Here is a 24,911-nt window from a genome sequence, read left to right as displayed (position 1 = left end):
TATTGTCTATGGTAAAACTGTACAATAGGAGTTTTCTCTGTTAGGTAAGTTTTACGTAACTGCTCGCTCCTGCAGTCACAGTATTTCATAATACTGTTCCTAAGCATTCATGCCAACACGGGCTCTTAGGGACAAACTGGGGATTAGGTCCAACCAGCACAGATTCATGAAAGGCAGGTCCTGCTTGACCAACTTGATCTCCTTCTTTGATCAGGTGACCCACCTACTGGATAAGGGAAAGAGTTTTGATGTAGTCTACCCAGGCTTTAGCAAAGCCTTTGACACTGTTTCCCACAGCACTCTCCTGCAGGAGATGGCAGCCCATAGCCTGAACAGGTGTGCTCTTCTCTGGGTAAAAAAACTGGCTGGATGGCCAGGCCCAGAAAGTGGTGGTGAATGGCACTGAATTCAGATGCTCCTCAGGAGTCAGTTTTGGGGCCAGCCCTGTTTCAAGTCTTTACTGATTATCTGGATGAGGGGATTGAATGGATCATCACTAAGTTTGCAGATGCCACTAAGTTTTGGGGAAGTGTTCATTTGCCTGAGGGTAGGAAGACCCTACAGAGGAATCTGGGTAGGCTGGTTTGATGGACTGAGGCCAGCATTCATTATATACATGCAAGACATAAACAAAAACATTTTGTTGCGAAGTATTTCCTGTATGAACTTACTTATGCTTCTCTCAAAAACTTCAATGAGTTCTTCAAGAAGCAGAGAAGTACCGTAAAATACTCGTGGTAAGAACAGTTTCCAAGGGGAACACCTTACAAATCACCTGGAATGCTAGATTTTGAAACACAAACTGGTAATTCAATTCTTGTAAATAACCAAACACATCAACGGAAGGGAGAGGAGATGATGAATAATTCATAACAATGAAAAAGAGCTAAATTTATCAGGTGATTAATTCTCAACAAATATTTAGACTAATTTTAATTTAATGTTCATGGGTATGAATTCAAACACAGTAAATCCAGGAAGCTGCAACTAACGTTCCCATAGTGAAATTAACTCAGGAACGTTCATAGATTTAAACAGTATGTTTTAGATTATATACCACACTTAGGTATTTATACACATTTACATATGTCTTGAAAATAACTGCGGTTAACAAGCTCTGACAATCATCATTATTTGTTAACCGTTTCACTACCAGCTCTCGCTATAATTCCCAGCAGCGGCTCAGGCTACAATTGGCGGAACAGGAGAACTCCGGGGAGCGCTGCTGTTTCCTTTCCCTGTGTGCTAGCAGTGGGCTTCGTGGGCAAGAAGCTCCCTCCTGTGGAAATATATGGTTTTGCAGAAGGACACAGGTGACGCCAATTTGCTTTTCTCACTAGTGTAATTCCGTTGAATTCAGTCCTTTCACTCCTAAATTCCCCTAATGCAAATTGAGAAAAAGAACCAGATTCCTATTTTATTTTATCCTTTGAAATCGCTTTGCTACCTCAGACACGAGCAGCTGTCCTTGCAGCCACAGTCTTGCTTCTTACACCAAACCATGCTCTTGCACTGATGCTGTGCACAGCCAAATGCAGTGCCTGCTGAGACCAGCAGCTCCCTTGTTCTTTGCCACTTTTCACTCCCAATGTCCAGCCTTCTGATATCCCTTAACAAGCCAAAAACATCTCTGAAATAAACATGTCCAATTCACATTGAATTTAATAGAGCTGTCTTTACCTGCAGGGCCATCAATGTCCTTGTAGGTTAGCAATGTGTGCTTGCACACGTTTTCTTCTATATTACAACCAGATGATGGAATTGTAGTTCTTGCGCTTACTGACTTGGTTGCTGTTTTTGTGTGTTAGTCTGCTTTATTCTTGGAAACAAACAAACAAACAACAACACTTGCATATGTGTATGTATGAATGCCCCGTTCAAACCCGGTGGCAGCCTCTGGTATGATCCAGAACTGCCTCAGTCTCTGGACAAAGCAAAGCACGGGGACTGCGACTGCTCTTCCTACCAAGGAGAACTTCCTTGGCAGCCTGCTTGGCTTTAGTCCTACCCCTCAGTATCCTGGAAGAAATACAGTGCCAATGCAAGCACTTTTTCAACTAGAAATTCCCTACTTATAAGGGATGAGAATTCAGGCTCACTAAAGATGGATTTTGATGTGATATCACCAAAGAAAATTAACATTATTTAAAAAAAATAAAATCTGCAGCTGTATAAACTTTCTTACTAACAGCAATGTATTTCACATTTTGGGTGCTCTTTACAAAACTCACATTTCTCAGTACCCCAGTGGCTTCGAACCACAAAGAAGAATTCAGTACTTCCCACAGGGACAGGTACAGTCTAAAGTAGATGCACGTCCTGAACTTCTATACAGAAATACTTTTGTTCTAGTGAAAACCTTAATTCAGCCAAGTGACCAGTTTCCCGCTCCATAGCTAGCTGCTGTGTTGATCTATGTGATATGCAGTTTTTGTGCTCAGTAGATGGCAGCAACAGTTCATTAATAGAATGGCTTTCACAGACCACAAGGTGTACTCAGGATACTGATTAAAGATCAACACACTTTTAACCTCTTATTTCTCCCTTAACTGAAGATTTTTTTTTCTTTGTTGCCTGATATAAAACCTTTGGTACAAGATGCTGGCTTGTTCTTATCGCCTGCTTTTTATAGCTGGATTACAGGTGACAAATATCTCATGAGGTTACATGGGCAGGAGCCAGTCTATGTCAAAGAGAGCATTTCCTTTGGTTAGCCTCAAACCTATCTTCTGCACCTGGAATATCTCTCTATCTTCCTCAGGTGGAGGGAAAAGCTCTGATTCCAGGGCACTCCCCACCTTCTGCAGAAACAAAATGCTGTGTCTAAAAGCAGCTGCTTTGTGGTTTGCTCCCTAGAAGAACGGGGACTTTCTATGGGTAAAATACCTTTGTTCCTGTCCCATATCATCATGGTGCCTTGCAGTGTGCTGTCCTGGGGCAGAGGGTGGAAACCCCCAGTACTGCCACAACCCCAGATGACAATGGTACCTGGGAAGAGAGTGGCAACACAGCATCTCTGTAAGCTCTGAGATCTTCTGGTTATCTAATATATTGGGGATATGAAAGTATGTCTCTTTGAAGATGTTGTACAATCCAAAAAAAAAAAAAACTTTTTAATTTCCTTGTTCTATAATTAGACAAATGTGGAAATGATTCCAACACAATGTTTTCTAATTGAGGTAAGTGCTTTCTGTATTGAGAGAAAAAAAAATAAATAATTCTTCCTATTTGACTCTCTTCTTAGTTGTATTGCTTTCTTTTCAATTAGGATGATATATTCTAAGTTAGAATCATGCATATTACTTTAACTCAAAGAGCAGCTACAGGTTTTTATGTGTACTTTTCTTTCCTGAAAAGTGGCACCCTTGGTGGGGCAGGGGGAGCTGAAGCTTTAGATCCTTAGGAAAAGTTAGTCCATATTCTGTGAAAGGAGATTTGTTGTTTTTTCTGGAATGCAAGATGTTTTGTTAAATTCAATCTCTCTTAGGAATGGCATCTTCAAAAGCAAATCGCTCCCATTAGCAATTGCCATGAGACTGACTTGTTTATTTACCAGCAGTTAATTCCTTCACTTCTCTCATATGAAGCTAAGAAATCAGTTTGCAAAAGAGATGAATACTTATTTTTTGGACTGAGACAGCCCAGGCTAGATACAATTTCCTGCTTTCCTTTCCATATTTGTTAACGTTCTTTTATTAGCGCAATACTAACCTTTCACAAAATAAAGTTCAGATGGGCAGGTTGATGCATGCCCAGTGATTGTACCCCGAGTACATCAATTCCTTTAACTCAAAGGATAGGAAATTTTTGGGATTGTGAAAAGAGACCTGTAGGTGACTTCCTGATTGTGCAACTCCAGAATTGCCGCTGAAAATTAAGCTAAATTCACAATTAGGTCTTGCATTCCACTCTCTTGCAAAAATGATAACAGAGACCTCTCATCCCCATTATCTTCTGTTTTCTCCTGGCAAAGGATTAGTATTTCTGTAGGAATCAGAGCCCTGTCCTCATGTATCCTGATAGCCTCAAAGTCTACTTGAAGGCTTCAGATTTGCATCGAACTCTCTATGCTATAAGTCATGTCAACAGGATGTGTTACCTTGGTGTGTTTCTCCATGCTGAGATACTTCAGGGACTTTTTCGCTCTGTGACAACCACATCAGGTAAGTGCTCTACTTGCAGTGCAGTTGTTTTGTATTAAAAAAAAAACAAAAAAAAAACCAAAAAAAACATAAGCTATCATTGCTCCATACAGAAATACTTCCTGGCCAGAAATTGCTAGATACCAGCAAGCAGAGTGAAGGAGTAACTTGAACAATTCAGACAAAAATGTAAGAGACCAGAAAAAAACTGGAAATGGGAAAGGAACTGCAGGGAACAGTGCCAGTGTAAATGGGCAGGGTGTGTCTTCTGGCATGCTTTGTTCCTAACAGTGGAGAACCTGGGGCTGACGCTGACATGAAGCGTGCCAATAAGCGTTACACCTGAAGAAAGGGTACATATGCAAGTCACAAAAGCTTTTGTAAGCTAAAATTGTTTGCTTTAGCTGCAGGAAGCAGAACTGGTGGCAGAAAGCCATTTTGCCTTGATTTTCATGTGTTTCTCAACAGAAAAGTCATCTAACAGTTGTGTGCATGTGAGTCCTGCTCTGAAACTGGCTGGAATGCTGTTGGCATAAGAAGATGCAGTTATATGGCTAGGAGAAAGAATCAGCATACATCAGACTTGACCCCATAGTGACCTGCTTGCACAAGCAGCCTCAGCTTTCTCTGAAGCCTTTAGGTCAATTGTTCTGTCTGCCCTTGTCAGAACTGGGTTTGGCACGTTTTAGGAACAGTGTGTTTAGTTTGAGCTGTCACCACCCTGCTTAGCATTGTCCCAATGTTATGAAAGGTGGAATGACTGGGAAGCCAGAGAAGCACTTGATGAAGATGAATAATTGTGAAACAATAGTGTAACTTCCAGGAAAGACTGAGACCATCGCAGAACAGAGCGGACATGGAGTGAAGAAGGACAAGGTGAGAATGAAATATTTACGGCAAAAGTAAAATAATGCTTTCAACTACTTGTTAAGTCTGATTACATCCTTAAAAATATAAGCTCAGTGGAAAAAATATGGCAGAGATTCATTACAGAACAAACATCTGCTTGGTGAAGTCATTTTTCTAGTGCACTGCTGATCTGTTCAAGCCATAATACTCTGCTCTTTTGTAGTTAAGAAATATCACTGAGAGAAGATGATGAAGAAAGAAAAAATGTTTTAAGAAAATCATTGACGACTTGCAGCTCTGTTATACTCAAGAATTGAATCAGGAACTGGATGGCAAATACAACTTATCACACCATGTATTGACCAAGTCCATCAAAAATGTGAGTAACAAATCTGACATTCTTAGTTTAAGAACTAATAGGACTAAGTTTAAATCTCCTGAAAACTGTGCTCAGGATTTCTAAAGAACAGTCCCAGAGTGAGAGAGAGGTTTCTGCTTTGATAAACAAGTGGAGAGTTGTTAGAGTTAGGGTAGTATGGTTAGGTTGTGGTTGGACTCGATGATCTTCAAGTTCTTTTCCAACCCGAGCGATTCTACACTTCTGTGATAAACAATCTCTTCATGTGTAATTACTCCACATCCAAAGTAATTAATGAGATAAGGGAGTTCACTGTACCTGATGTTGACATCTCAGTAAGACTTAATATTAAATAGAGTTTATGTCTGATGTAAATATCTCTTTTCCAATGTTTTCCCCTTTCTGGCCTCCTGTATCTCCTAGTTCTTGTCCTGGGTTTTCTTGAAACATTCTTAATTGACCTGTCGATCTGCATCATAAACCTTTGCAGATCTAGTGTCCCTTTTACCTTCACAACCTCCTAATTAATCTACTTCATTAATGAAATCCTCAGTGATGCCAGAACATTCTTATCAGATGAGTCACTTATGCAAAAATGCGCATTCTGTTCTCCGTCTGGCTATGTGTTCAGGTATTGCAAAATTCGCACTCAGGCTGATAAGAAGTGAGTGCACAGTGTACCTCATGGCACAGCCCTAATAGCACCCTTTGTGACTCTTCCATGTTTCAGCACCTCTCTTACTGACCTATGGCACCTGATTAACTATCACATCATATAATAAAATCACTAACCAGTTTGGGTTAGATGGATCTTAAAGCCATCTACTTATCAAACCCTGCCATGGGCTGGCTGCTCCCCCGACAGCTCAGCTGCCCAGGGCTTGAGCACCTCAAGGGAGGGTGGAGCATCTACTGCTTCTCTGGGCAGCAGTGCCAGGGCCTCACCACCTTCTAAGTAAAGAATTTCTTCTTAATATCTAAATTTCTAATCCAAACGTCCCCTGATTTATTTAACAACAGTAAAGTCAAAGTGAAGTGTTTTTTTTCAAAAGCTCAAATTCAAAAACAATGCTAGGATGTATAAGACTAGCTAACTGTAAATAAAAACAGGTGTGGGGCTGAGTGCTTTCAGATACTCTTTGTTGTACTCGAACAAAGTGAGGCTGGGCAGTGGAGGAGACCCATATGCAGACCCCTTCATGCCTAACACCAACTTATTCACTACAGCCATGCAGCCATGTGGTGTGGATGGCTGCTGTCTGCAGTGCTTTTTTTCCACGTGGCTTTCAAAAATGGAGGTAAATGCAATTCAAGGCCCCAGGCAGCCTAACAGAATTGACCAGCTGCGATTCCCTGTTCATGCACTGGCAGGGATGCTGGGTCTGGAAGTATCTGAATGGCAGCAGGGCAGCGTGCAGGGGCACAGGGGCACAGGCATCTTGTCAGTGCTGGGAACTCTAAGGCTGCCTACAACAGAGCCTAAATGCAAGACCCTGATGGTGAAATAAGCTTAAACACAAATGCGAGCAGCTCTAGACTGCCTGGAAAGCTGGAGTGTGCACTTTGACACACACACTGTGTGCCTGCAGGATAGGGAACAGGAGCTGGCTGGAGCTGACTTTCCTGATTTATTCTTAAGCCTGAATTACTTATGCTTTTTAGGTAAAAAATCATGCCTATGGGAACGTTGCTCATAAATACCTATTTGCCGGATAAGGAACACTTCAGCAGAAAACAGGATTTACTCAAGCTGCATTTAACATTTGTAGTATCCCAGTTAATCCTAAATGTTGCAGGCTGTAGCATAGTATTTCTTTTTGCCTAGTTGTTCTTTTCCACTCTATATCCTGATTTCCTACTCTAAAGCAGCTTACGTCCGTTCATTTGCAATGCTGGCATTCAAAATTTTGTCTGGCTGGCAGCAGCAAAACTTCATTTAGCCTTCTCCTCAGTGTAAGAAATGGGTTTGACAGAAAAACATTTAGTAGCAAAATCCAGTGTGTTGTGTTGATTCTTTCATTGTTCTATTATTTTTCCTCTTCTGTTCCAACATTTTGAGAAAAGATGCACACCAACACTTGCTTGTTCACTCTGGGAATTGCTTTTCCTGTTTAAATGACAGTCCCTGTCTGCCTAAGTGGACACCTAGCAGGTCAACATGGAAGAACCAAGCAATTCAGAATTCTTATCCACACCACTCTGTTATTAGAATGCTGATTTAACAAAAAATGCAATGGTATTAAAACTATTTTCTCCATTTCCCTTCTCAAAGGAGAACCTGAAAGTCATTAGTCAGGCTGCAAGCTTGATGCTGACTTGACATTGTTAAATGAAATCAAATAAGCTAACAGTCCTGTTACCACAGCTACAAATCTTTAATACTGACTTATTGTGTCAGCTGTGTCTTCTAGTTTTGTGAATACAACTTTTATTATCTTAGTCAAGGCCCAGTTACTGAACCAAAAACAGAGCACAACTGGGATGTGGAAGACATTGGCTCATTTCTCTGTCTGTCAGCTGTTGCTGCGAAGGAATCTGTTTGCCCCAGTTCCATACCAGAGAAATAATAATAGTAATTTATCTATTTTTCATATGTTTAGATTTAAGCTGCTTTTTGCTACATGTTCATCATCCCTGACACAATGGTGGTGATCTGATGTTACTCTCGCCATGTTTCATCAACAGGGTTGAGGTCTCATCATCGCGGTTGGATGCTACAGGATCCACCAAGGTGCCAGAGTTTAGGAGGACTGGAGGTTGAAGTGGCTGTGATATTCTAAGCACTCTGAATGCACGCAACATATCTCAAAAATGGGATCAGGAATCTACAAATAATGTTTAATTCCAGTTAAACATGATAAACCTGAAGAAGGAGCGTGGTGCCTTTCTCACTTCTTTTGAAGCAATTCCAACTTCTCTCAAATGTTTAAGGCACTGATTAAATCTGCTCTCTGGGGCAAATAAAGAGGCACTATGTGATCTGACTGACAGCCTGTTGTGACTCCAGTGATCTCAGTTGGAGAAAACAAGCTGGGTATTGTTCTGTATGGCAGGCTGGCCATTTACTTAGTGTTGTGTAAAACATGGCATATTTCTTCTGCCCCTGCAGGTGAGTAGGTTTCTTCCAGAAAAATGTCTGAGAGAAAAAGGAAGGATATGCTGCTGTTCTCCTTGACAGGACAAAGATATCCTTATGCAGGAAACAACATTCATCCCTCTGTCAAACAAGCATGTTTGTTGGAATAGAGTATTTAAGTCTTTGCACGTAAGTCGAACTAGCTAACAACTTCATTCCTGTTGAAAAGGAAAAATATTATCATATACTACCATGTATTTCTGATTTTCCAACCGTATGAAAATATACATATATCTATTCCTGACAAAAATTGGTGTCCAGTATTAATTCTCTTAGTGGACTCAGTGCAGATATGCGGAATAATGACAACTCCAGATTAGATTTGTATGTAGCTGGTAGAACCACCAAAATAAAATCCCCAAATCTCTGACATGCCCATTGTCTAGATGAAATTCAAAATATGGCCAGAATAATATATATATTTATTTATTTATAAAAGTTGAATATTCAGATGAAGACTTTATTTTGGGAGATAGAAAAGGGCAGCTGTAGAATATATAAGGTTACAAAGTGACCTTCATTTACTCATTTCTCTTTTGTCTGGTAAGGATTCTAATTTAATTTGCAGTCTTGGGATTCATGCATGCACAAATTACTGCAATTAGATGTGTCTGTTTTAGATTAAGTGCAGCTTGCTTTGCAGAGATATAGATGGAAAACAGCAGCCCTAGCATGGACTACAGGATCTATAGATCATCCTGTGTGCAATCACACGACATGTGCAAGACAATCAGGGAATCAAGCCCTGCCAGCATAGGTTCATGAAAGGCAGGTTGTGCTGGACCAGCCTCATCTTATCCTATGACGAGACGACCCACCTGGTTCAGCAAGACCAAGTGCCATGTCCTGCACTTTGGCTACAACAAACCCAAGCAAAAGTATAGGTTTGGGGCAGAATGTGTGGAAGGCTATGTGGAGAAAAAGGATCTGGAGGTCTTAGTTGATATTCAACTGAACATGAGCCAGAAGTGTGTTCAGGTGGCCAAGAAGGCCAATAGCATCCAGGGTTGCTTCAGAAATAGAGCAGCCAGCAAGAGCAGGGAAGTGATCTTCCCTCTCTTAGCTCTGGTGAGGCTGCGTCTTGAGTACTGAGTTCAGCTTTGGGCCCTGACTGTAATCATGTCACTGAGGCCCTGGAGCATGTCCAGAGTGTGGCAGTGAAGCTGTGAAGGGTCTGTAGCACAAGTCTTAGGGGGAGCAGCTGAGGGAACTGGGATTGTTCAGTCTGGAGAAGAGGAGGCACAGGGGAGACCTTTTTACCCTCTACAACTCCTGAAAGTAGGCTGTGACACGGTGGGAGTCGCTCTCTTCTCCCAGGTAACGATAGGATGAGAGGGAATGGCCTCAAGTTGTTCTAGGGGAGGTTCATTAGGAAAACATTTGAAAGAGTGGTGAGGTACTGGCACAGGCTGCTCAGGGAAGTGGTGGAGTCACTGTCCATGGAGGTGTTCAAGGACCATGGAGATGTGGTACTTAGGAACATCGTTTAGTGGACATTATTAGTGGTAAGTTGGGCTAGATGATTTTACAGGTCTTTTCCAACCATTGTGATTCAATGATTACATGAATGTATAAAGAAAAGAAAGTAGAAGGTGATTTCACCAGCACTGCCATCAGCACGTGAGCCACACTGCTGCAAGGGATTTCTTTCCTTAACAATTCACTGTTTCTTTTTTTATTGCTCTTGCCATGACTGAGAAGTACACAAGTTTGTGTGTATAAATATATATATAATATAATATAATAATATAATATAAAAATTATATATATATAATAGTACATACATATATATATATATATCTTTTTTCCCTAAGGAAAAAAAAACAAAGTAAAATAATTTCAGCTATCATTTATTTCATTTCTGATGTGGGCATACAGCTTGGAATTATTATCTGTACTTAAAAACACATGGCCCAAAGGTGCTGCAAAAGTGTTCAGAGCTGTGAGATCTGACAAAGTGACTGTTGTGCTACTGAGGTGATGATGATGCCATATGTAAAATATTTCAGAATAGTGCTACTACTTATTACATCCTAGACACTTAAATCATTAACATAAGTAAACAGTAACATAAGTAAATCATTAACATATGTAAATCTTTAACATAAAGGTGCAGAATATCTTTTTCCTTCTTGTGAAAATGCATTTTTTGTTTCTAGTGATTTATCAAACAGAGTTGCTTTCTATTATTACTTGTCTGAAAATACTCTTAAGCTTTCTGAAGTAGGAATGTATGATGAAAGAAAAGGATTGCAGCAGCCTAGAGATGGAAATATCTATGTATGCTGCATGCAGGTTCTTGTTTGTTGCTGATGAAAATGCACAGCTGATGGTGGTGTCTGTGCTGAAAAATAGTGTTCCATAGCTGAGAACTTGCTCTATCAAATAGTGTTATTGTGCTTTTTGTTCCTCTTATAGTTTTCATAGAAATAAATACTTTGAGTGACCTATGTACAACAACCCTTATAAAACCAGGCCTTTCAATAAAATACATCCCTGGCTTATCTATGTGACATGGATATTAACTGCATCTTTGGGTAATCTTTAACCTGAAAACATATGGAACATACATGTTTCTACAAAGCAGCTTCTACAAAAGTAGCTGAGCTGTAAGGAAGTATTTAACGCTTTCCTGTCTAGGTCATCCATTAACAAATTTTGATGAAATATAACTGATTTCTGATTTCTTCCTTCTTTCTTCTTCCTCTTTTTATTTTTATTTTTTAATTTAAATATAGGCATAGGCCTTTGGGCCCCAAACTACAGCTGCTCTTATCTGATAGACCACTAGTAGCTCTCCTGGTACTCTTTTTGAGCTTCTCCATTCTCCATCGCCAATGGGCTGCTTATGGATTAAGGATGGTGAGCGGTTCCCCAGGGTCTACATGGAAAGCGCAAGAATTCAGGACAGCTTTAAAAATTACAGGACAGTTTCCAATTGTCTCAATCAGCTCAGACTTAAGAACTGCATTCCTCTGAGCAGTATGGATCCTCTGTGCTGTCTGTATTTCTCCAACTGGTACCATTGTATTGGTAAGCATTAAAGTGTTACTTATCAGACATCAGAATGAACCAAATGCAAGCCAATCACTTCCTTAAATCAACAGTGTTTTCATAGAATGGTTTAGATTGGAAAAGACCTTAAAGATCACTCAGCTCCAACCCCCTGCTGGGAGCTAGTTGCCATCCACCAGACCCGGCTGCCCAGGGCCCATCCAACCTCAAGCATCTTCAGGGCTGGGGCATATATCGCCTTGATGTCTTTCCCACAGATATGGGCATGTGGCTATTAGGTCTCCCCACAGCCATTTTTTCTCCAAGCAGAAGCAACTCCATGTTCTCTGCCTCTTCTCACAAAGTACTGCAGCCTTGACTGTCCTGGGACCCTGAGCCCAAAGTTAGGAACCAAGGTCCTTCTGGCACAGAGCGCTCGGGGCAAGGCCAGACACAGCATTCCAGCTTGAACTTTAGAATTACAAAGTATAGGAGTGCAATAACTGCCCTCCAAGCACTGCCTGTGCTCCTGTTAGAACAACTCAAGATGCTCATAGCCTTTTTTTTTCAGTTTTCGGGAAACTATGCACAAACTGCATCCAGGATAAGCACTAATCAAAAGCAGTTTCATTTTGTTTTCTTCCTGAGCAATGCTTCCCATAAACCAGCCGGTTTTGCCAAGTAGCGTTTGAAACAAGTAGCTGAACAGCCAAACCTCCTTAAAGAGCACCTGCGTTACTTCAGTTCCAGAAGTTATACCGGGGGAGCCATTACCACTTTAAATTTCGAGCCGTGCAAGGCCTTCTAGAAATACTCAGGGCTTTTTTAGTGTTCGCCCTCGCGCTCCGCCACCAGCGCCGAGCTCGGGTCAGCGGCGGGCTGAGGCCGCTCCGCGGGGGAGCCGCGGGCGGGGCCGTGACGCACGCCGGGCTCCGCGCACCCGCGGCCGTGCCCCTTCCCGGCCGCGCCGGTCTCTGCTTTGCTCGGGGGCGGCGGCGCTTCCCGGCCGCACCCGCCCCACTGGGCTAAGAGCCGCGCTGAGCGCTGCGGCAGTGCGGAGCGGTCTCCAGGCGCTGGCGGGGCGTGTGCTCGCCGCGTAGGATTTCCTCCGGGTGCTTCTGAAGGTATCTGTATTTTTGTCACGGGGATGCTTCATGATCAGAAGGGCCACGTTTTTCACTGGGGGATTGTGCGGTGAAATAGAGAATCTCTCTCTTCGAGGATAGCCGGCTGTTAGAAGTGGCACAGTAACTCCTTCCGAAGGTGGGCTTATGGGGAGATCTCGTTTCTGGCAGTGCTGAGGGTGCGTGGTGGTCCTGGTGGCACTGGGGGCTCGGTGGTACCCGGGTGGGGCTGAGCCGGGATGCTCTGCACGATGTCCCCAGGGCTGTATGCAGGGCCCTGGGGATCAGGGAGGTCTGTGTAAGGGAGGAGGTATGTCACTGCACCAGAAAATAATTTTGTGTCACTTGCAGGTCATTAAATTCCTTCTTGAAAAGCTATTTTGTTAATTTTGACCAAAAAAAAAAACAAAAACAAAAAAAAAAAAACCACCGAAAAAACCCACCTGTTTAATTAGGTAAACACGGTTAAAGTCTAAGCAGTCAAGGTTAAAATCCAGCGTTTGAACAGTCTGAAATAATGAGCGATAGAAAGAGGTGCTATAAAGCTAGCTGGGGTGAACTAATGCTTGCCTTACGGCTATTTGGCTCCTCAAGTCTGTTTTCTAAACCACGTGCTTTCTCAAAAAGGGCCTGTTTGGGTCTGTAAGTGGCACTGTGCATAGTGTTTGTGTCTGGGGACACGTGTTAATGTGCTCTTGGCAGCATTGTGCACAGCTGGGTTGGAGATGGAGCTGGTGGTCACGAATGGAAGCAGTGCCGCTTTTCAGACAGAAAGCAGAAGCCCAGCAATTAAGTGAATTAAGGGGTCTTGAAAGCAGTGTATCATCGCTTCAGATGTGCATCGGGGTAAGATCTAGAAACTGAGGCTGTGTAATGCAGTTCTGAGAAGAGTAAGGGGTGGAAAAGCAGCATGGGCATTGTGTGGCCCATTGAAAGGGGTTGGTCTCAGGGCAGTGTTCCCATACTGTTCTCTAAACTGGAACTGCTTTGTTCTGACTTCCTTCAGAACAGGTAATTCCACAGTTTCCTTTCCAAAAGTTTTTTGCTGACCTTAGGTGCCTGGGCTCAAACTTCCCCGGGAGGGAAAAATGCAGCGCCTTGCACCTCAGTGCCACTTTTGTGGTACTTGTTAATGATTTCAGAAAATAAAGAACAGGTTGGGTGTGTTGTTGTTGTTGTTGGTTGACAGAGTTTAAGCTGTGGAAGCCCCTGAATGCAGCATGTCAGAGCAGAGGGAGAAGCCTGGGAGCTCCTGCTGTGCAGGCATATGGGCAGCACAGTGCTTCTGGGCATGGGCAGTGGGTGAGGCTGCTGGGCCTGGTCCCTTTCACTCCTGAAGGCACAGAGCCTGTTCCCTTCCACCTTTGCTTGGTGGCAGGGCTGGCCCTGCCTGGAAATGTCAGGTTTCCCAGTGATCCAGAAACCATTTCATGAGTGTCATTACTGGAACCTGCCAGCAAAATCACTCCTGCTTTTCTCCGAGTAAACTGAACCCTGAGAGGTCTCTCCTCTACCAGGGGAGGGTATTTATATCCCCTGTGAGCCCAGAGCTATGAAATCCCATGGGAATCTCAGCCAGGAAAGGGCAGTGCTTGACCAGAACGGAAGACGTCTTCCGGGCACATGGTCCTATTCCCAGCCCTGACCCCAAATAGCTCCAGTGTGGGGCAGGCCCAGAGCCCCAGCCAGGTCCTCTCCACAGGGATGTGCCATCAGCGGGGCTTTGTGGCACCCAGCATGGCATCTGAAGGATCCTTACAATCCTGGCATAACTTGGGTTGGGAAGGTTTAAAGCAACTGGTCTGCTCATTGCTACGTTTTCATCACCATGTGGGAATTTCCCCATGCATATGAGAATGGCTGAACAATCTATTGTGTAACACAATTGAGAAAAATGAGATTTTGTTCCTTGTTCCTGTGGTACTTCAGAATTTTGCATTATTTCACAATCGGTGAAATCACACGGATGAAAAGCAAGGTGTGACTGGCAGCGCTGTGACATGGTAGCTGAATCACAGGTGGCAGGAGTCTGGATAAAAGCAATAGAGAAATAACGTTAGTGAAAGAAATAATGTCAACACTAGTGTCGTGTCTGATGAAATGGGAGGTGAATGTTGTAAAGTCTTTACTAGCTGTAGAGCACATCTCAGTATTTCTGGATCTTCAGTCACACAGAGGAGTGTGCGAGTGGCTGTAGGGAGAGAAAATACTCTGGGCTAATATAAAGGCTTTCTGTTGAATAAATCCTATGGTTCTGTCTCTGCTTGACCTTTACTAAAGGGTTCAGTTGTAATTCTTAGTACTTTTCAGAAGTTCAGGTATGCAGAACATCTCGCAGTGTGAGCTGATATATTGAAACTTGCAAAAGATCCATTTACGTAAATATTTAAATCACCTTGAATTTGTGTATTCCCACAAGCTGGAAGTTTTGTCAGCATATTTTAATATGGTCATATATTAAATGTGACACACCAGATTATCATCAGCAAGGACAAGGTTTAATTATGTAGTTTTAATGCATTATTTCAGATTTTTTCTTTTATTTTTGAAGATGCATTTTTTTAGATTTTTTTTTTTTTTTTTTTTTTTTAATCTATACACATACTGAACTAGAATCCAATTAAAATGCATAAAGCAGCATGGTATTTCTGTTAGCAGGGTATGCTAATAAAGAAGAAAAAGGATATAGAGAAGATCACTTTTAAAACTAATTTATTAAACAAAGAGGATGTTGTGTTAAGCTGGGCAGTGAGCTGGAAGCCACATTGTCCCACAGCCATTCAGCATCCTCTTATGATACTAGCTTTTGCTGAGAATGAGAAACAGGAAATAACTGCTTTCAGATTAAATTCCCAGTTTTGTGTCTTTGCTGAACTTGACTAGCTGGATGAACTGTAACAGGCAAAATATATCTCTAGGTTTTGCTACATTCTTTTGCTTATTCAAGTCCTTTTGGAAGCCCTAGAACAATAGAAAAAGGCAAACAGCTGGCCCTTTTGCTGCTGGCAGTCTGCTGTGGATGCTCACTCGCATGTGCTAGCCTACCTCTTATCATATATGCAATTTTTGTCTTCATGTATAATATCTAGCAGGGCCACTTGAAAAGTGAAATAGCGTGGAGATTTATTAGTGGCAGCTGCTTCAAGATTTACCCAAGCAGGTTTTGTTGGACGCATGGATAACTAAACTAATTGCTTTGAAATTACTGTTATACTCGTTCATATGAATTGCACAGTGACTTTGGATAGTTGCACAATGTCATCCTGTGTTGCAGTTGAATAACCGATGCTTTCCAACGAATTGAGCATGGTTTCAGGATGCACAAAGCAGGAGTGCAGCAGGCAAAGGCAATGCAGGGTTATTTCGTGGTGGCCCAGGAGGAAGCTGAGATATTCAGTTATTTTAGCTTCTATTTGTAATTCAACAGTTCCATATAATTTAGACATTCATGTATCTTTTACTGCTAATTAATAGAGAATGGTGAGTGGCCTTTCTGTGAAATTGTATATTCAAAAACCAATAAATAAATATGTTGTTTTGCAGAACGGTTACAAGCAGATCCATAGCAATGCAAGGTGAGTAAAACAGGCCAGTGTTGTCTTGTGTTTTAGTAAAGACAATATTCTTTCTTAAGTATTCAAGCAATGTTAGTTGAGATATAAATTTGCCTAATAATTTTAGGAAAGATGTCTGAATGTTTGGATTCAAATGTCAAAATTTAATAATTTACACAAAGTTTTCAAATCTTGAATCATCTTGAAACACAGGCTACTTCTGCTTACATGCTGATGTCGGTAAACGTTACTAAATTCATAACTCTGAAATCAGCAGGTTAGCTGACAAATTAGCACATTACTAGCAAGAAGAACTTGGGAGAAAAGTTTTATGTAGTGGAGAAGGAGTTGTAGTTGACCAGTCTGTTCTGTACGGGAGTGCAGCCTGTCAGTTCTGGGACAATTCTTTGCACTGAAGCTTCCTGTGAATGTGAATGAACAAATGTCCCTGTGGTCCAGATGGACAGTGAGCTGACCCGGCTTGGCAGGGCTTGGCTAGGTGACCTCTGGGTGTGGCTTTCAGCTAAACAGTTCAAATCCCAGTTCTGTTATTTTGTGATATTCTTTGTGATATGCATGACAGTGCAGTAACTGTCCTTTTTTAAGCATGCTAAGAATCAGAACCCCTTTGAATTATGTCGTGCTTTAATACACATATTTTCAATAGATAAAATACAAGCTCATTTTGCTGTTCAGGAAACAGCAGCTTAATTTCTGTACACCTATTCTGAAAGAGAAAGCAGTGTTGGGGACCTTTTCCCCTATGTGTGAGAGGAGTACTCAAAGCGTATGTTGCATTCTTACAGCAAATAACCCAGCACCAGCACCTGGATTCTCCAATACTGGCTATGCACCAGGAAACCAGGCCCCATATGGCCACCCACAGTATGCAGCTGGGAACTTCTACGGTAGGTTGCCTGGCTACAGATCTGCTGTTTGGTTATCAGGTGTGCATGGGAAGCAGGAGGTTCCATCAAAGCAGCCATCTCCGATTTACAATTCTGTATTAATTCTGTAATGTTTCTGTTAATATCTGTTCTGGTGGAAAGTCATACTCTTTCCTTCTCGGTGTTACATGTTTATGTGTGCTGAGCAGTCCAGCAGTGGAGGAACTCTGCAATGCTAGCTGTTCCTCAGTGGTTGCTGGGGGTGAGCTTAGTAGGGAAGTGCTACTGATGCAACACAATTAATGTGTGGCATCTTCTTGCTGATGATCAGATTTTTTTTTTTTTAATGTTGTTTCAGTTCTTCAGTTTCTTTTTCTCTAGTAATCCAGAAGTGAAGGATTGTTTTCCTCTACAGTTCTGTCGTTTGAATAGATCCTATTTCTGTTTCTTTTCCTGCTGCTGTACTTTGCATGTGGTTGTACCTTCCATTTATTTCCTCTTTTTAATCTCGTTTTCTGCTCCCCATTCAGAACAGAGCACTCACAAATAGCTTATCACTCTGGCAGCAAACTGCTTTCTGAAGAGCCAGATCAGCTGAACAGTATCTTAACAGGCTCCAGGCATAAATTATTTATAAAGTGCAAAGTGTTTGGCTTAAGTTTCTGTGCTGTGTGTACATTAAACCTTGTGCGTCTTTCAGCTAGGAAATCCGAGTTCTGTGAGGACGCAGCCTTCAAGGAACGAGCACGTGCTCCCTGTGCTCAAGGCCAGGGAGTGGCTGTGTTACCCGAATGCTGCATGTAACACACACTGATAGCCGTCGGCTCTGCAGGAGGGTGGGTCCTTATCTGCGGTGGGCGGTGCTGCTGTTGCGGGGCTGTAGGCCGCGCCTGCATGCGCTGTATGGTTTATGGCCGCAGCGTCACCTTTCACGTGAACCAGTGTGTTTTATAACAGGATGAGGCACTGGTGCTAAGGTTAACCACGAGGTCTATGAGGCAACATCTCTGGAACCACTTGTCTTGGGACTTCACACAGAATCACAGAATCACCCGGGTTGGAAGGGACCTCAAGGATCATGTAGCTCCAACCCCCCTGCCTAGCAGGGCCACCAAACATACACATTTAGACCAGGTTGCCCAGGACCCCGTCCAACCTGGCCTTGAACACGTCCAAGGACGGGGCATCCACAACCTCCCTGGGCAACCCGTTCCAGGGCCTAACCACTCTCCTTGTAAAGAACTTCCCCCTAACGTCCAACCTAAATCTTCCCTCCTTCAACTTGGATCCATTTCCCCTAGTCCTGCTATTGTCAGCCCTTTTGAAGAGTTTACTCCCCTCCTGGGTGTAGGTTCCCTTCAGGTATTGATAGGCTGCAATGAGGTCGCCCCGCAGCCTTCTCTTCTCCAGGCTGAACAAGCCCAACTCCCTCAGCCTGTCCTCATAGGGGAGGTGCTCCAGCCCCCTGATCATCTTAGTCGCCCTCCTCTGGACCCTTTCCAAAATCTCCATGTCTTTCTTGTACTGAGGGCTCCACACCTGGACACAGTACTCCAGATGGGGCCTCACAAGAGCCGAGTAGAGAGGGACAATCACCTCCCTGTCCCTGCTGACCACCCCTCTCCTGATGGAGCCCAGGATCCCATTTGCCTTTCGAGCTGCACTTTCTACGAAAGTATTCATGCTGGTTTCTCCTTGCAAGCTCCTGCGTGCTTCTGAGCAAAATACAGAACTGTGCATCTGACTGGAGCTGTCACCAGCCTGCCGTACCGGTAAACGGGGGCAGCTTGCCCTTCCCGTTCCGCAGCTGCTGGTGACGACGTCAGAGCTCTCCCGGCACGGGGCTGCTGGCGCCACCTGGCGGCACGCCGCAGGGCTCCCTGCTGCGGAGGTGCTGCGGCCCGCTGCCGCACGGGAGGGAGTCCTTCGAACAGTTTTAACTAATCTCCGTGTGAATGGTATAGTGAATACTATGCTCAAGAGAGACGCGTTTGTTTATTTCATTTAGTTTTGTCTGGTGTGATCAGAGCATCCCAATCCGGCATAACTTCCTTCATGACAGTTGTAATATCCCTAACTGAAATACGCTGTAGGTATGAGAATCTGCGTAGTTCAAAATAATTTATATGTTCTTTTCTTCTGAAGGTCCACGATACAATTCTTTTATCAAGACCTCAGTTCCCTAACTGCATTTCTCCTGTCTCTTCAGGCACTCCTGCACCAGGGCCCTATGCTTACCAGGCACATCCCATGGGAAACCCACCCGGAGCTGCTGTTCCACCCATCCAGAACCAGCCTCCCGGGACCATCTGGATGCCCATCCCTCCTCCTATTCCCAACTGCCCTCCTGGACTGGAATATCTCACACAGGTACCTGCACCCTTTATCCTTCCCCAGGAAACAGGTGGTCACCTGAGAAGCAGCCTGCACCTGGGAGAAAGCAAGAAAACACATCTGTCTTTACTGCAGCTGCATGAGTTGCTGCTTTTAGGCTGCTGTGTGAGGCCTCTTGTAACGTGACTGATGCACATGTGAGTGTGGAAGTGCCTGTTATGGCCAGAGCACTTTGAGGGATACCCACTCCTTCTGAGTGTGATGCTAAAGGACAGTGGGCACAGAGCAATTGCATATCTTTCCCATTTCTGAAGCTACTGTTTGGGAGATGTAATGCAATTTGTCAAGATGCATTACATTTATATGTATACGTATACAGGCACCTGTAGCACAATATATGAGCTTGCTTTCTTACATGATGCTTTCTCAGTGTCTCTAGTCAAATGTAACAAACTTAGAAAATGTTCGCAGCAAAATGAAAATTGCTCCCATGTTGCAGTATATATCACAGGAAACACCCTTTGACTGTAAAAGTGTAGTTTATGTCATCACTGGAGTAAATACAAAGGCCTTATGCTGATGTTTATGGATGTGCATATTTCTCAGAAAATAAACCAATACCAAACTTGGTGTTTCCTTAGTTTCACTCAGAACTGAGCAGTAGCTGATGTTCTGCTTTAAAATTTTTGAATTTCCTCCTAATGGTTCCTGCTTTTCTCTGTGCAGACTCCTGAGGCAGGCATCTGACATGGGGATTTCAGACTCTGTAGTGTTACGGAGTCACACCAAGTTGTGAAAGTAGTACATTAGACCTGCATGCCTGTAGCCAGACCAGTCTGGTACAGCTTCCATCATCTGCTCTGGTGCTTGTAACACTGTTCTGCTAAAATGAGAGAGAGACATGATTCATGTCTGCAGCTTTACTGATAGATATCAATCTCTGAACAATGTATTGACATTAACACTGTATTCTGAAATGAAACAACGTTTCTTAAAACTGGTATATCCTAGTTACAACTTGCTAACTATTTATTCTGTTTTATTTTTCAACCATGAACAGATTGACCAGATACTAATTCATCAGCAAATTGAACTTCTTGAGAGTAAGTGAAATGTTTTTATAGCAGATTGGCTTATATGATTGATTCTTGACATCTTATATTTGTTTAGCTATGAATCCTGATTGTGAGGCCTTTTTGTGGCTTTCTGAATATGAACTTAATTGTGCCCTCTGGAGCCCTTTTCTGCTTCACCATACCTTCTGCTCTTCCCTAAGAAACTTCCTGCTGTGTGGCTAGGAATGGTAATGCTTGCTCTTGCAGCAGGCACCCATGACTGGAGGGAGGGGAACTGATGGACGTCTCCATACTCTTTCAATATCACCATGTTCGTAGTGTTTGTCCTTTTCGAACTTCTGTTGGGTTGCTCTGCTTGAGGGCCCTTCCCCACTGCTCCCTCTATGAGAGCTGCCTCTGATGGTCTCCAAATGAGGCTTTTCCAAGCAGTAGGTTAGGGTTAGCTTGGTACTTTTATTATTTGTTGTTCATGCAGATGCACCTCAGGAACTAACAGTTCTGTTACTTTTTTCAGTTTTTATTGGATTGGAATCAAACAACAAATATGAAATCAAGAATTCAATGGGACAAAGGGTGTACTTTGCAGCAGAGGACACTGATTGCTGCACAAGGAACTGCTGTGGGCCAGCACGACCTTTCACTATGAAGATTATGGACAATCTGGGTCATGAGGTGATAAGGCTGGAGAGACCCCTCAGGTGTTCGTCATGTTTTTTCCCCTGCTGCTTACAGGAGGTGAGTCACTTCTCACCATGAGGGATAAGATCTTCTTTAATACTAATGAATCTCAGGTGATGGTTATGGACGGAGTCTCAAATCTCAGCCTTCTCAGAGCTCTTACTGACAGATGTGTAGTAGCTGCACCCTATGAGGCCTTGACTTTCAGGATGCTTAGAATCTTTCCTTCACATACATTGATCTTTGCAGTTTAGACCCATAGCTTATATGTTCTGTAGCTCAGGAGTATGCTGTTGATTTCAGTGAAGGTTGAAGTTGCGTATTGGTTTTGGAATATGTGTTCAGCTTTCTGAAATTGTTTGCAGAAAACCTAGTGCAGCTTCATTGGAAAGCTGGGTTGTTATGGAAGAATAAGTTGTGTTCAGTTTGCATATTACTGTGGATTTTTGTCTAATGAATATCTTCAAGCATAAAAAACTGCTTCACGTGGGGATTTTCTTTTTCCTCTGAAGATAGAAATTCAGGCACCTCCAGGAACACCGGTAGGTTATGTTGTCCAGAATTGGCATCCCTGCTTGCCCAAGTTTACTGTTCAGGATGAGAAAAGAATGGATGTACTGAAAATTAGTGGCCCTTGTGTCGTCTGCAGCTGTTGTGAGGATGTTAATTTTGAGGTATGTAATGCTAAGAATTGTTTATATATATCTCCTTTCAAACGGTATTTTGATAGTAGTAGTCTTGTTGTCTTATTACAATTATACTGTGGTATATACAAAATAATTAGAACGTAATCTTTTAAAGCTAACATAGTCAATTCAGTTCTCTAGGTAGGTAGATCATTCTGGAAAAGCCTGGCAAACCTCCAGAAATCACATATGAAAGACACTCATCTGAGACCTGATTCTTTGTGATTGCATGCAAATCTCTTAATGGAAATTTGGAAGCAAAATCTTTTTTAATCCATCGTGTTACTCCCAAACAGGAAAAAAAAAAGTTATTATCAGTTGTATTAGCTGTTTATTAAGATGATTTTCCACAACCACTCATCCAATCATTTAATAGTCATTCACTAACCAAGTAAGTCATAATTTGGACCTAAAATATACACTGGAACGACCGAAGAATGGCAGCTTTTATTTAAAAACAATACTGGTTAATGCATTAGCATTTTCATACAAATTAACTAGTAGATAAACTCATTAAACTTTGTTTAAAATGATGTTGTAAATTGCTGAAGCAAGTTTAGTCTGATTTTATTTTGGGAGATTACGCTTTCATAGAACTATGAACACTGGGTGTAACTTTAGGAAACAATGTTAAGAAAGGGCTAACCTCTCTTTTGGAACAAGAGAATGTTTACTTTCCCTTGAGCTGTTCTGGTGCATGGCAGGATGTACTAATTCACTCCGTTGGCTAAAAGACAACACTCCCAACACAGTGTGTGTGTACATGCATGCGTGCATGTTTGCATGCAGTAGCTGACTTCCAATACCATTAAAACATTGAATTCCAGTCAGATGTAGAATTAAGTTGATGCCTGTGTTACTTCACTCTGACTTTCTGATGGTCTGGTTTGTCTTTCAGTACCAATAGTTGCATTCAGTGACTGCATTAATTTAATAACACAATTTAAAGCTTTCAAATGGATCTATTATGAAAAGAATTCGGGGATTCTTGAACAACTTCTTTTTTAATTTTCTGTTAAAACAGGTGAAGACTTTGGATGAGGCTTCTAATATTGGGAGGATTTCTAAGCAGTGGTCTGGGTTTTTGAAAGAAGCATTTACAGATACTGATAACTTTGGAATCTCATTTCCAATGGACCTTGATGTAAAAATGAAAGCTGTCATGCTTGGCGCTTGCTTCCTTATCGTAAGTCTGTAGCTTACTGATATTTGAATATGAACTGACTTCATCTCAGTGTTTAAATTGTGCTGATAAAGGTTTTCATTATAGGCTTCTCAAAGTGTTTGAGAGCTTTTGCTGGATTTCTTGTGTGTAAAGCTAACCCTGGAAGGAATATTTTGGATATTAAGCTTATTCGAGGCTATATGAAGTGCTGACTATATTAAGAAGAACTTTTCACAATCAGATTAACAAACCCTGTAAAAGACAACTCTACAGACTCATAAGCAGAGGCAAGCATGTTTATGTGGGTGGTGAGACAGAAACGTACAGAACAGCATTAGCCAGGAGGCCCAACCAATGCCAGAGCAGCTGACTGAGGTGGTGGACTGGACAGATAGGTGCTGCATCCAGCTCCTCCTGATCCTTCTTCTTGGAAATATGTGAAGCACCAAGAGGAGTAGGATTAAATGCTCTCAGAGGAGTTGTTTCTATGGGCAGAGACTTCTGTGGGGAGCAAAGTACACCTGACTTCATGCCATCGTTGTCAGCACTCTGACTCTGCCATGCTTGTATTTCCAATTAACCTGTGCACTTCAGCATCAGGTACTGTTTCAAAAGTGCACTCTTCCTGTGTTGGTCAGGCTCCAGAAAGGGAGGAAACAGGCTTATACAGCATCTGAGTTTGGAAAGTTCTTGCCAGCTTTTATTGCCCTGCATATAGACTAAGTTTTCCTTAACTGTGTGTTTTTAGGTGCAAGGATGTAGGTGAAGAGTAGGGAATATGAAGAAGCAAGGACTTCATGCACAGAATATGGGTCTCCCATATGTAAAGATAGTGACCTTTATGGTAGAATCCAGTTTGAGGTAAAATTGAAGGGACTTGAGTCAGGCTAAAGGAAGTTAGGATGGAAATCCTAAGTAAAGGAAGCATGCCTTCTGATAATGATAAACATCCCAGTCTTCCACCACTTTTTTCTCTTTTTGTGAATGCCTTGTTTTCTCTACAAGAGACTCAGGGATTAGGTTGGAGAGAGGTACTTCCAGCTGCTTCTCATCACATAAAGTTTCTGGGGGGAATTGCTTTGAATACCTTGCAAAAGAACCACCAACCAAGATCTAGATTTTAAAAGGATTTTTTGTTTCCTTTTTTTTGCTTTTTATTTCCTTCCTAGGATTTCATGTTTTTTGAGAGTATTGGTGACAGCCAACAGCGAGCGGGAGTGTGGCAGTGAAATCTAGAACTTTGTATTTAGAAGGAAGAAAATAAACCACCCACTTCCCAGTGGATTACAGAGCTCCAGTGAGAATGTGAGAAGTGGAAGAAGTGGACCTCTTACTCTTGTAATTATATTTCTATAAACTAAAGGCTTTATTGTCTAGCTTCTAATGACACTGTTGTATTCAAATAAGCACCTTTTGTCTGTACAGATCAATACTGTAATGTATAGAAATATATAGCAGCCTTTTTTCCAATAAATTTGGAATTGTTGTATTAAAAACTTAATTCTTAAAAAAAGAGATCTATTTCTTTGTTTAGTAATAATATAAGCAGTCAGCCTAATAAAGAAGTTCTGATCGTTTTCTGTGTGTCTTCTTTGGTAGTTTTGGCTTGATGTTGATATTCTGTTGTTTCCAGCTTACCAAGTAAATACATTCAAAGACAAGTAATCTAAAAGAAAAAGAACTATCAAAATTCACTGTAAAAATTATAATAATCTAGTGAAGTTAGAAGTTAGAGGAGACTATTAAAAGGAAGTAGCCACTGGCATTTGTTTCTAGTACTGTCTGAAAAGCATCTTGTCATCAATTTTATATCATGGGACAGCTTTAAGAGTGAATGCAAATATAAGCAAGGTATTAGGAACATTGGGCTAACAGAACTTAACTGGGAGCCTATATTCATTCCTCCATGTAACTCAAAATCTTGTGTG

At 42.1% G+C, this 24,911-nt stretch overlaps 1 protein-coding gene across 1 annotated transcript; it reads left to right on the top strand.

Annotated features, from left to right (window-relative positions):
• Window positions 1–19,258: 19,258 nt before the first annotated feature.
• PLSCR1 (phospholipid scramblase 1) lies at window positions 19,259–24,212 on the top strand (the record flags this gene model as incomplete). The annotated part of the gene is made up of 6 exons (XM_079539960.1): window positions 19,259–19,414; window positions 20,439–20,481; window positions 20,969–21,189; window positions 21,645–21,806; window positions 22,843–23,004; window positions 24,153–24,212. The coding sequence occupies exons 1-6, from the start codon at window positions 19,295–19,297 to the stop codon at window positions 24,210–24,212; spliced, it is 768 nt and encodes a 255-aa protein (XP_079396086.1). The 5' UTR covers window positions 19,259–19,294.
• Between the last annotated feature and the right edge of the window lie 699 nt (window positions 24,213–24,911).

The sequence above is a fragment of the Tetrao urogallus genome (assembly GCF_951394365.1).
Source record: "Tetrao urogallus genome assembly, chromosome: 9".
NCBI classification, from domain to species: domain Eukaryota; kingdom Metazoa; phylum Chordata; class Aves; order Galliformes; family Phasianidae; genus Tetrao; species Tetrao urogallus.
The sequence above is the reverse complement of the archived record's forward strand: the minus strand, read 5'-3'. Positions and strand labels throughout refer to the sequence as shown.